This window comes from Populus euphratica, unplaced genomic scaffold (assembly GCF_000495115.2).
Source record: "Populus euphratica unplaced genomic scaffold, PopEup_1.0 scaffold270.1, whole genome shotgun sequence".
Lineage (NCBI taxonomy): Eukaryota > Viridiplantae > Streptophyta > Magnoliopsida > Malpighiales > Salicaceae > Populus > Populus euphratica.
Window position 1 is genome coordinate 89,120 of NW_011500151.1, and position 13,336 is coordinate 102,455.

At 26.3% G+C, this 13,336-nt stretch overlaps 1 protein-coding gene and 1 long non-coding RNA gene across 2 annotated transcripts; one reads left to right on the forward strand and one right to left on the reverse strand.

Annotated features, from left to right (window-relative positions):
* Window positions 1-21: 21 nt before the first annotated feature.
* On the forward strand, window positions 22-952 carry LOC105110938 (ethylene-responsive transcription factor ERF024-like). Its single transcript, XM_011006155.1, has one exon. The coding sequence runs from the start codon at window positions 291-293 to the stop codon at window positions 912-914; it is 624 nt and encodes a 207-aa protein (XP_011004457.1). The 5' UTR covers window positions 22-290; the 3' UTR covers window positions 915-952.
* Window positions 953-3,326: 2,374 nt separating this feature from the next.
* On the reverse strand, window positions 3,327-3,931 carry LOC105110939 (uncharacterized). The gene is made up of 2 exons (XR_839550.1): window positions 3,759-3,931; window positions 3,327-3,671 (listed from the first exon to the last, which is right to left on the reverse strand). It is a non-coding gene; the product is annotated as an uncharacterized LOC105110939 (long non-coding RNA).
* Between the last annotated feature and the right edge of the window lie 9,405 nt (window positions 3,932-13,336).

A 13,336-nucleotide genomic window follows, 5' to 3' on the forward strand; every position in this document is an offset into this window, starting at 1 on the left:
TAAGAAGTGATGTATGATGTCCAAAAACATCACTATTCTTGACGTTAAACAAGCTAGTCATGCAGTTTTGCTGCGGAAACCGCAATCCAACCAAGATATCCAACAAAAACACTGGCATACACCCCAACCCTTCACAGACAGCAGTTCATCAACAACTGGTTTGCACTTAAAAATCCAAACTCAATTAAGATTCTATCTGGAATCCCATCCTCCATAAATGGCTTCTCTCATGGAACACTTGAAGCCATCTTTCCGGCGTCATTCCTTACCTATTATCTTATTGAAAAACCATGCAATATTATCAACAAAGCAACACCTCAAGTGCTGACAGTAGCAGTAGCAGTGGAAGTCGCAGAACTGCTTCTGCTGCTACTGCTGCTGGGGCTATTGCACCTAAAGTTTCAGGCCACCATCATGTTTTCCGTGGAGTTCGGCGTAGGAGTAGTGGAAAATGGGTGTCTGAGATTAGAGAGCCTAAGAAGCCTAACAGAATCTGGTTAGGCACATTTCCTAACCCTGAAATGGCTGCTGTTGCGTATGATGTGGCAGCCCTTGCACTTAAAGGCCAGGATGCAGAGCTTAACTTCCCAAACTCAGCTGCTTCTCTGCCTGTTCCTGCTTCCACGTCACCGCGTGATATTCAGGCGGCCGCAGCTTCTGCGGCTGCTGCTATAGGTGCTGCGAAGGATGCTTTAGGGATTCCAAGTATGGGGGATACTAATCAAATGGAACAGGAAATTAGGCCAATGGTCAATGATCAGTTTGTTGACGAGGATTTGATGTTTGATATGCCTAATGTTCTTGTGAACATGGCAGAAGCGATGCTTCTTATCCCTCCTCGCTTGGACATTGCAGGTGGTGATGCTACGGCCGATGACAGCACTGGAGACCAGAACCTTTGGAAATTCCCTTGAATCTATGCATCTTTCTATATGAATATGATCAGAAACTATATTAAATAATCTCCAAGATAACAAAAAAAAAAAAAAAAGAGTAAAAGATCATAATTCATAGTATCTCGTGTCCAATTTCTGAAGCTGATCGGATGCAAGGTATATGCATATGTTAGCATGAGTGGCTTGTTTTTTCCATTATTAATTTTTTATAGGATTTTCTTATTCCTATATTGAAGTTTTTTTTCCTTTTTCCATGATCAGCTTGATGAGTTGAGTTCATGAACTATCTTTCAATCATAAACTTTGCCAAATCTTCATCGTTTTTGTTCAGTTTTCAAATCAAAAGATTAAGCGAAGACACCATTCCAATGGTGGGTAAAGAAAAGCTAGCAAGTTGGCAGCTTTAGTCAATAAGAATGATTAAGAAGTTGATTGACTATGCAAGCTTCTTATTGCGATATAACATTTCATTTTATTTTTTATACAATATTATTATAAAATGTTTGAGAAATAGTATGGGACAGCGATCTCATCCACAACATCGAGGCTATTTGATATCTTTTATGCTTTTAAACCACATTAATTTTAATCATACTTATAAATTCTACATATCCGTAATCTTAAGTTACAAGTAAATCCAAAAAATGATATGGTTTTAATTATTTTAAAAAGAAACTGAAAACTTTTCGGAAAAAAATAGATTACTGAGTTGACATATGCTCGGCATATATGGTGAAATATTTGTTTTGTTTTTGAATAGAAGCTCCGTACAATCGGTTCACGTGTCATTCTCAACAAGTTGGGTATTGTCTGCGTAGACGCTGACATTTCAGCTTCCATGGATAATTGTCTCCTACTAATGCATGGTTTATATAAATGTCTGAGTGTATCCACCACTGTCAGCATCCCATTTGATCAAATTTAGTTTCACCTTGAGATTAAGAAAATGAACCACCAATTGAGTAATGTTTCTATCAAACTGTACAAGTACGCGACGAGTGATCTACCAAAGGGGAAAAAAAGCTATAAATGAGCACCCATGGATTACATGAGGCTGGTACAAAGGTAAGCTTTCTTCTGGTGATATATAGACTAGGACCAGGACAACTCTCTTATGGTTCAAGTTCTTGAGGTAGCGTTTGAAAGAAAAAAATAGGGCTAATTGAGATTAAAAAGACATATTTCCTGTCATTTTTGTCTTGAAATAACATAAATTCACTTTAAAATTGCTTTAGAAATCATCTTAGTCCCTCCAACTAAACATGTTTTTATCTCGATAGGTGTTTCTTCCTATCTTGAACCCTAACCAAATACTGCCTTAACGATAGATAGGACGGAAGAGAAAAGATCATTTATGAGAAACAGTAAACATAACACTTTCAGGTTTGTGCCTGTCATCCTTGCATAGGGCCACGCTGATTTTCTCTATATCGTTCCAATTCTATCGGATGTCTACGTGCATATTTCAGATAAGCCCTAAACTAAAACTATCGGTAATGGAGATTGGAGAGGTTTTTGTTCCCAATATGGACATGCATGGCTTAGAATGTTTTTGATGAATGACTGTATATTTCGTTTCATCAAAACCCAGCAGGAGCTTAACCTGCCACAAAGCTAGGTATAGCATGGGAACAATTATCTGGTCATCTCTGACCGTACTAGCTTTCCACATAAAAGACAGGCATCATTTATACTTCTTCCCATGTAGATTTGCCTTAATATGGCAAACAATCTGTTGAAGATTGCTAACCATGTGATGAAACTATGCTTGGGAATATGAATAGATCTCCAAATAAATTTCTGCCAGTACTCAACTAGGGTCTTTTCGGTTCTAGCAAACTCGCAAGCCCTAGTTGAACAGAAATATTTTTTTCTCGTCTTTAGCAATTGCTTCTTGCATACTTTTCTTAGGACAAGAGCTCAGAAATTGTCTTTGGAAATTTTGATTGCCATGGTTTATTTTTTACCAACTCCAAGGGTAGGCCTTGTTGTCGGCCTAGCAGTGGTAAAAAAAGGTCTGATTGCCCTTTTGACTTGGTGGTGATTTTAGCTTTTTTACCAGGAAATAATATAAAACCATTTTAAAACTCACTGTTTAAACTCTCAAATAATTAAGTAAAACACAGTAATAAGTTGGCACAAATTTAAAATTTAAAGACTTTTTATATACTTAAAAAATAATATAAAATTATTCTAAAATCTCATTTGATTTATTTATTGTTCAGAAATGCGGTGGTTTTTATTTTGAATATTTTTTAAAAGTGTATTTACTTCCAAAAGAAACTTTAAAATAATATTTTTTTAGTATTTTTAAATAATTTTAATATATTTCTTTTAAATACTTTGTAACATGTTATCAAACACATGATTAACATCTTGATTGTGAAAATCAATACCCCCGTATAATTGTTTTAATTGAACATATTAAGAAGATAAAATAGGAGCTAATTAAGATATTGAAAGTGTTGGATTTGTTCTAAGATTATGATGGTATTTCAATTACAACAACTATTCAAAACCAAGTTTCTGATCTAATTACCAAGATATATATATATATATATATATATATATATATATATATGAAAATCAAGTCTCAACTTCCATGAGAATGTTTAACAAAAAGCAAGTGAGCAGAAGATCATTCATATGCAGACTTTCTTTGTCCTCTCACTTCTTGGCTTCTTTTTCAGCCTTTCTTCTTGCTCTCCTTTTTCTTGAGCTTAGAGATGACTCAAACCCTCCACCCTCAGACTCTTCCAAATCTCTAAATGATTTCTTACATGTTCAAAAAAAACAAAAAGATATTCTTACACAACATCCATCTATGAAGAGAAAAGAGATAAGATGTTAAGAGATAGATACCTCTCTAAGCTCAGAAAAGCTTACAACATAGAAAGTAGCAGCAGCAGCAGCTACAACTCCTAGTATGGGAAGTGCTACTTGCATCCCTGCATCCATTTTTCCTAGTCCTATTTTTTTTAATACAAGAAGGGAGGTGTTCTTGACTCTTTAACAGTAAGTAAACTGATAAGGGGTGTCAACATCTATCCATGAAGATAATGTTTTCAAGCCGTGACCATGAGAGGAACTGATTGGTCAAGGTTGAATGGGCCAATATTTCAGCTAGTTCAGAACTATCTAGTCCTGGGTCTGCCAACACCCAGCCCATTCTCTTTATTATACCCTGGCCCATATTCCAAATATTACGTGTCTGAACTTTTCCATTTTTTTTCCGCCTTTTCTTTCTTTATAGATTTGAAGGTCAAAGATATTCTAGGTCAATTTAGAAGATTAATGTTTTTAGAAAATTATTTTAAGTATAAATTTTTTATATGAATCTTGGCTATATTACATGTGCTACGTCGTGAGTAATAATATTTATATAAAAAACAATTAGATATAGAAGCTATTTTGATATTTTTTTACATAAAAAACAAATAATTGAAAAATGAATATAGATCAAGATATTTTATCTTGTAAAATAAAATATTTACACGTTTATATTTACTAAATTTATTTATTAAAATGAATAAAAAATAATTGAAATAGAAATACATATGAAATTAATTGAATAAAAAAAATATCATATAGGGTTGAACATATTATAGATATTATTTCAAAATGAATATTTTTTTATAAAACAAATCTCATATGTATAAAATCATAAAAAAAAAATGTTGAACCACTTTAATTTTTCAAACTCATATCTCATGTCATTAGATCAAAAGTATCACAAGTAAAGAAATCGTCACGCACCAAATAATAAAATTATAAAAAAAAAATCACACGTAAAATTATAATTAAACAAGCACCAAATAATAAAATTATAAAAAAAAATAAATCACATGTAAAATTATAATTAAAAAAATCAGGGTGAAAATTAAAATAAAAAATAAATTAGAAAACATAAAAATATAAATAAATTAGAGGGTTAAATTGAAAAGTAAAAACTTTAACAAAAGAAAAAAGAAATCAATAGAATGAGAGCTAAATTGGAAAAAACAAAAGAAAAAAGAAATCAATAGAATGAGAGATAAATTGGAAAAAAAAACAACATAAACTTTAATTGAATAATGAAATTGAAAATCAATAAAACTTTAAAAAATAAGAACCAAAGAAAAAAATAAAAAATCAAAAGAATAAAGACTGAATTTTAAAAAAAATATATAATAAATTATAATTTAAAAACTAAGTATAAAATATAAAAAAAAAATTAAAAAAGGACGAGAATAAACAACAAAAAACATAAGGACTGAAATTAATAAACTAAAATAAAAAACAATAAATATGTACTTTTCTAGAAAATAGAGCAAATAAAAAAGAAAAAAAAAAGAGAAACAATCACGACAACAAATTATTTATCATTTATTGCCACGTGCCAAACCATAAAAAAAAAAAGATATGATAATACTTCTAAAAATATTATGAAAGAGAAGATTTGGCTATCAAATAGCATTTTATCCATCATTTATCCATTAATATGCAATAAGCACGTATCTATAATTTTTTAAAATAAAAAGTTATTTTTCTGATTTAAAAATGCAAGAAAGCTGCACGCAAGAAGGCCATACACTGACACAAAGTATATATATAAAACAAAATATGAAGGGATAAAAATATCTTTTTTTTATATCTTTTCTAAGAATAAAAATATATTTTTATTATATTCTAAGAAATAAAAACCTAAAAATTCCTTGGTCAAAAATTCTAAATTTCCTGAACTTAAAATAAATAAATATTTTTACCGTTTAAATAACCCATAATAAATGGTTTTTAATTTTGTTAACCATGAAAGTACATATATTATTTCACTATACATGAAATTTAAAAACGATTAACAAACTTTGGAATAATTTTTTAATGAATAATAAATTTATAAAAAAAATCAAATTACCTTGTTACCAAGGCTTTTCTTTTCCACCAATGGTAGAATAATTTTACTATAGTAATTTATAATAAATAATGTCAGGTGTTATAATAAAAATGTCACACCATATATATTGTTAATAGGAGAAATAAATTTGTTATATATATTAAGTTTAAAATTTAAATTTTAAAAGTTAAGGGAGAAAATAAATTTTATTAGCTATCAAATATTTTAATGCTGCTATCACATAGTATTCATTTTTATTTAATTGATAAATAAAGCACCTGAATTTTTATTTTTTTATTTTTATCTTGCGGAGATTCCATAGAACCAGCTTTCAAGAGATTGGCATGTATTATTGTTAAGGATACAAAAGGTTGCGATCAATTCACTTTTTAAATCAATTTTATTATATTGTCTGTTGGTGTGTTGTTCTCTCTTCTCACATTTTTATAGAATTTATAATAATACTCTCTTCGTCACTAAAAAAGCTAGCCATATATAGATGATTACACATTTCTATTTATCTATCACTTTAAATATCAGACCCGTTTGTTTCCTTCTAAACCTTTTCATATTGTTTACTAGTTAGTTAGCTGAAAATACTTTATAGCTGAAAAAAACTTAATTTTTAAAAAAAAATTAAGCATGATATACTTTGTGAAAATTGTAATTATTTTTTAAAAAAATATATTATTATTTGTTGATTATATTAAATTCAATTTTCAATTATTTTATTGCTATATATTGTTTTGATCCATTTTCTTATTTGTTTTTTTTCAATCTTGTCTCTTAAAATGTAATTTAATTTGATTTTTATACAATTTTAGTTCTTATTATTTTTATTACTATTTATTTTATTTGAAATAATTCATGAAATTAGAATTTTTTTCAATTTTATTTTTCAAATTTTTTATCTATTAGATTTAGTCTTTATTCTTTTAATTATTATATATTTTATTTAAAATAATTATGAAATTAATGTTTTTTTAATTTCATCATTCTCTATGAAATTAATTTTTTTTAATTTCATCATTTTTTAACATTTTTTTTTGTTAAATTTTGTTCTTAGTCTCTAACAAACTTGAAATAATAAATTAAAATATCAATAATTTATTTTTCAATTATTTCTTATGGTATAGTCAAATATTATTAAGTATTTATTTATTATGATACTGCGAAAAAAAAAAGATTTTACTGGAAAAAGAATACTACTTTATAGTAAACAAGATTTTACTTTTGTGTATTTTATTTTCTTCAAGGCACTCGTTCAAATTGCTGTCTTGTACATCAAAATTGGGGTGGCAGTGGACCCACCGAAAGCTATCTACAATTTCATTTCATGGCCCCATTTTGGTGCTCGGATTTGAGAGACTTTTAGCTATGAAAATGACTCATCTTTTTTTTCAAAAACAAAAAAAAGTTAGGTGTTGCGCTTTGAATTTTTAAGTCTAAAAACTACTAGTCAAGCGTGGTTAGGTTGTATTTTTTATTATTTAAAAAAATTAAATTGATTTTTTATATATATTTATAAATAAAAAATACACTTTGATTGAAAAGCACCGTAAATCCCAATAATAGACACAACTATTTATTGGAAACATCTTTTTGTCTCTTTCCCTTCCAAAATTTCAAGCCATCTCTACTAATTATCCCTCTGTGATGTTTCTATCATTATATTATGTATATTTTACTTCATTTTTGTAGATTTGGGTGTCTCTGAGTATTTTTTTAAACCTCCACGACCATGGGAGTTGGGACTGGTTAGTAGAGGCTCATCATCTACTAGAATTATTATGCTATTTATCTTTTTACTCTTCTTATGTTTTTGGGTATATATGCATTGTGTTTTTGTTATATCTTGTTGAAAACAATAAAACAAATATATTTTTATGACAATTTTAAAATAAATTCTTGTATTTTTAAATACAACGATAACATATCTTTCTCACTATCACAAAATCGATAAATACAAACAGAAATATCGAGAGAATATTTTTATTGGTAAATTTCTGAGGGATTTTACTGACGGAAATATTCACTTGGTATATATCGAAGGAATTGCAGTGAAAAAAATTAAAACAAGGCAAAAAAATAATGACGTATCATTTTTACTAACAACAAATTTATTGATAAACTGTGAACACTATTTATCATGTCAATTACAAAAAGAATTACCAACAAAACTTTTTGTTGGTATTTTCCAAAAAACTTCAGAACTGTTCACTTTTCAATTATACTATTAATTATTGTTCTTTACAGACAAGATCACTTACATATTGGAAAGTCGTCGATGCTATTTAGTAGTTTTCTGAAAAAAATTAATTAATTTAAAATTTTTATTTAAACATTACAGACAAAATAACCAATTTTTATTTAAATATTACAGACAAAATAATCGACGGATTGAAAAATCATCAATGATTATTGACGATTTCTGAAAAAAAATAAAATTTCAAATTAAATATTAGAGATGGAATTATCGTCGGTAATTTTTTTTATCCATTTGTTTTGTCAATAAATCTATTCGCAATAATATTTTTTAATTATCAATAGATTTATTAATAAATAAAAAATTAATAATAAAATATTCATTAAAAAAATATTTTCATCAATAATTTTATTAATAAATTAATTACCAATGAAACATACAACTTACACCAGATGAAAAATTATGTTAATAAAAATGTTAAATGTTGCAGCGTCCCGGATTCTACAGACTTTGTAGAAGTCAATGGTATAAGACCAGGTAAAGTTTCAAGATTGACTGGTTTCTAAAATGAATCGGAAAATTCAGCATAATAAATCAATACAGCAAGTGGATGGAGTATTGAGCCCTTCTTGCACAAAAATGTTAATAAAAAATATTAACGTATCCTTTGATTTGTTAATTTCTTATTGAATGGACCGCCCTTTACTTGTTTAGCTACTTCTAACTAGTATTATTAGCAGTGGCATACGTATTGACCTCCAATTAAATGTCAGAAAAAGAACGATAGGCTTCTTTAGGTGCTTGATGCATTTTGCATGGTTTTCATATTATATTCTATGTTTCAAAACTTAAAAAAAAAAAATGAATAAAGTGCACATGCATGACTTGTTTTCTAAAAATAAAATTTATTTTGAATTCAATGAATATTGATTAACTCAACTTAAATAAATAATTTTTTTAAGTTAATTATCTTATCTGTCTCTTAAATAAATAATTTTTTTAAGTTAATTGTTTTATCTAACGAGTAATAAATATAATATAAATTTTATAAACCCGATTTAAAATCTAATTCAAATCTAAATTGAGATATATTTATTTATATTATATAGATAAACATGTTCAATATTTTTTATTTAATTCAATATACCATACTAATACTGACATAGCACAACACACGCACACATGATATTTATAATTCCATCATAGAATATGTGTGCATGCCTCAAATAAATAAATAAATATTACTACTTATTTTTTACATTGAATATATATATATATATGTGTGTGTGTGTGTGTGAAATTATCAACTAATTAAAGATATTGTGGAAAGAAACTCACGCATGTTTGTGACCGTATCTTTCATTTGTTTGAAGGCCTCCCTCCTACCATTAAAGGGTCATCTATACACATATATACCAATATAAACGACGAGGACTCATGCAAGTTAAGAAACTGATCAAACTTGCAAACCCGAGGGCTGTAGACTATAAATAAAAAAAAAGGTCAAGAATTAATCATACAAACCTATAAAACCATAAAATTAAACAAGTTATTTCCCATGTAAGAAATATTTTTTCTATTTAATACACATGATAGGGCTATTTCTTATTAATATTGATATATATATATATATCAGTAATATTTTCACTTTTTAATATCATCCCATTAATTATTACATTTTAGTGTTTTTTTATATAAAAAAACTTGTGAACTATAAATAGATTATTAATCTTTCAACTATTAAAAAGTTCATAATCTTTATTATTTATTGTATATTTATTTGCAGTATATATCTTTATAAGATTATTGTGTTTTTTCTTTAAAACTCATTGATTTAATCATTTAAGAGTTATTAAATTCAAAAAAAAAATATTTTTATAGTTATTAGACACCAATGATCTCAAAGGAAGAACAGATCAAATTTTTATAATATTAACTAATTATCTAAAATACAAATCTTTCCTTCAAACTATTTGAATTTTTTAAAATATCATGAGTACATTATCGATTTAGTTTTTCAGGTAGCAATCATAGTGTCTAGCATCAAATGTTAATTAGGAGTCCACGGAATGATGGTGAAGCAAATGCACAGAACTTTTATGTGCTATCCACCTACTAGCTATTAAAATCGGTACAGGGGTTGATTTATTTATGAGGTTGAGTTATGGGTTTTATCGATTATCCTAAAGTTAATTTGGATTAATTTAAATTAATTTAGAAAAAATATTTAAAATTTTAACATTTCATATAAAAAATCAAGAAAAAATCCATGTAAATACATGTTGTAAATAATAAAGTTTAAAATAATTTTTTTAAAAAAACATTTATCTCACATTAAAAAAATAATTTTTTTTTAACATAAAGTATATATACTAATAAATTTCAAATCTTACAATGAAAAAATATAACTTATTTTTTAGAAACACGGAGTATATATATTAATATGTTTCAAATTTCACATTAAAAAAATATAATTTTTTTCTTAAAAATATAAAATATATATACGAAAGGGTTTTAAATCTCACGTTGAAAAGATATTATATTATTCTTTCAAGTTCTTGTATTTAAACCAAAAGATTTGTTATTTCATATTTAAAAAATATAATTTTTTTCTTGAGAATATAGAGTATGTATACTAATGAGTTTCAAATTCCACACTAAAAAAACATAAATTTTTTCATGAAAATATAGAATACATGTACAAAAGAAATTCAAATCCCACACTAAAAAAATATTATGGTATTCATCTAAGTTGAAATATTTAAATCAAAAGATTTTTTATCACACATTGAAAAAACATAATTTTTTCAAACATAAAATGTATATGCTAATAAGTTTCAAATTCCACATTTGAAAGAAAGAGAAAAAAATTAGGTAATATTTGACTTTGTAGGGGTAATTCTCATCATGGGTTAACTTACCAGATCGACTGGGTTTTGCTTGGTTGTTGCCCCAACAAGTCTTTTATTAAATTTTAACTAGTTCAGCCACTGAATCCCGAATCAACCTGCCAAGTCAGGTCATGTTTAATAACCAGGTCTATTAGTCCATTGATTAAAAAATACATGAAATGCAAATCCAATGACGAGTGGATTTTGGTTAAGGTTTAGGTTATAAATTAAAAGGATTAGTTAAAAAAGAATTTTTTAAAAAAATAATTAAAATAAATAATATTATTTTCATAAAAAAACTTAACAAAAAAAATTGACTCATTTATGTTTTAACCATATTAGGCCCGAGTTATTATGTTAATCCAGATCTTTAATTGAATTATTTAGATTTTTTTTATTTTTTATCTTTTTATATTTTTCAACTCAAATAGTTTCATGTCCCAAATTTAGGTTTAGGTTTACTTGTGTAAATCCAAACTTTAAAACAATGATAAAAAGAATCTAAAAATTTTAATTTACTAGTTAAAAAAATACATTTTTTTTTAATTTTTTATATTCAAACTTTGAAATTAACACGTTAAAAGATTTATTAAATTCTTTTAGATACATCTTATCATAAAATAAAAAAATTTCTTATTCTTTAAAAAATGTATCAGATAATATATTTTAAAAATGATTAAAAAAATTAATATGCAAACTAATTTTGAAAAATCCACTGCAGTGAAACAAAAACTGAAAAAGGAGAAAATGTCTTAAATCCATGTTAATTGATTTATTTTAATATAAAATAAATCAATATTTTATATGAAAAATCCATGTAAATTGAAAAAATAACTTTTTTCATGAGAATATAGATTATATATATTAATAAGTTTTAAATCTTACAATAAAAAAATATAACTTTTTTTTATAAAATATAAAGTATATATACTAATAAGTTTCAAATCTCATATTAAAAAAATATTATTTTTTGGAATATAAATTATATATACGAAATAATTTTAAATCTCACATTAAAAAAATATTATATTATCATTTTAAGTTCTTGTATTTAAACCAAAAATTTTTTATTCCACATTGAAAAAATATAATTTTTTTTCTTGGGAATATAGAACATATATATTAATGGGTTTCAAATCCCGCATTGAAAAAAGAAATTTTCTTAAGAACATAGAATATATATACTAATGAATTTTAAATCTCACATTAAAAATATATTTTTTTCTTAAGAACATAAAGTATATATATTAATGGATTTCAAATTTCACATTTAAAAAATATAAATTTTTTCATGGAAATATAGAGTATATATATGAAAGAGATTCAAATCTCACATTAAAAAAAATATTATGTTATTCATTTAAGTTGAAGTATTTAAATTAAATTTTTTCTATCTCACATTAAAAAAAACATAATTTTTTTCTTATAAACATAGAGTATATATACTAATAAGTTTCAAATTTTACATTTAAAAGAGAAAGAGAAAAAAAATTAGGTCTCATATGGTTTCACGAGGGTCATCTTGGTCATGGATTGACTCACCGGATCGACCAGGTTTTACCTGATTGCTGCCCTAACAGATTTTTTATTAAACCCAGATCAGTTTAACTACTAGATCCTAAGTTAACCCATGCAGGCTAGGCCAGGTTTGATAACCGGGCTACTAGTCAATTAATTAAAAAAAAGTATGAAAAGCAAATCCAATGAAGGGTGGATTTTGGTTAGGATTTGGGTTATAAATTGAAAGGATTAATTAAAAAATAATTAAAATAAAAATATTTCAATAAAAAAAGTTGACTGATTCAGATTTTGATTATATTAAACTCGAGTTATTAGGTTAACCTAAATCTTTAATTAGGTTATTTAGATTTGTTTTACTTTTTATTTTTCCAACTCAAATAGTTCGGATCCCGAGTTTGAATTTACCTGCATAAATCCAAACTTTAAAATAACAATACAAAAATCTAAAATACTCGTTCAAAAAATATATATTTTAAATATTTTAAATTTAAACTTTGAAATCAATACATAAAAAGATTTATTAAATTCTTTTAGATACATCATATCATAAAATAAAAAAATTTCTTAGTCTTAAAAAATGTATCAGATAATATATTTTTAAAATTATTAAAAAAATTAATATGCAAACTAACTTTGAAAAAATGTCACGCTCGGCCGAAGAAAAGATAGTCGTCGCCTATGCAGCACACGTAGAAGGGCGGTTTGGTCGGTCGACAAGGGCCGCCATTTTGAGACCAAAAAGCCACACATTTTTCTTTGCTGTTCAGTGACCAATGGCACCTTCCAAGTTATAAAGTTTAAAAATGTCTTACATTTTTGTCTACTTATTATATATAATTTTGCAATGCCAAAACTATCGAGTTGCTCCTTACTAAGGGAAACAAAAATAAGGAAAAAAATACTTTAAAAAAAACTTAGACTCATAACCCCACGAAATTAAATTATATAT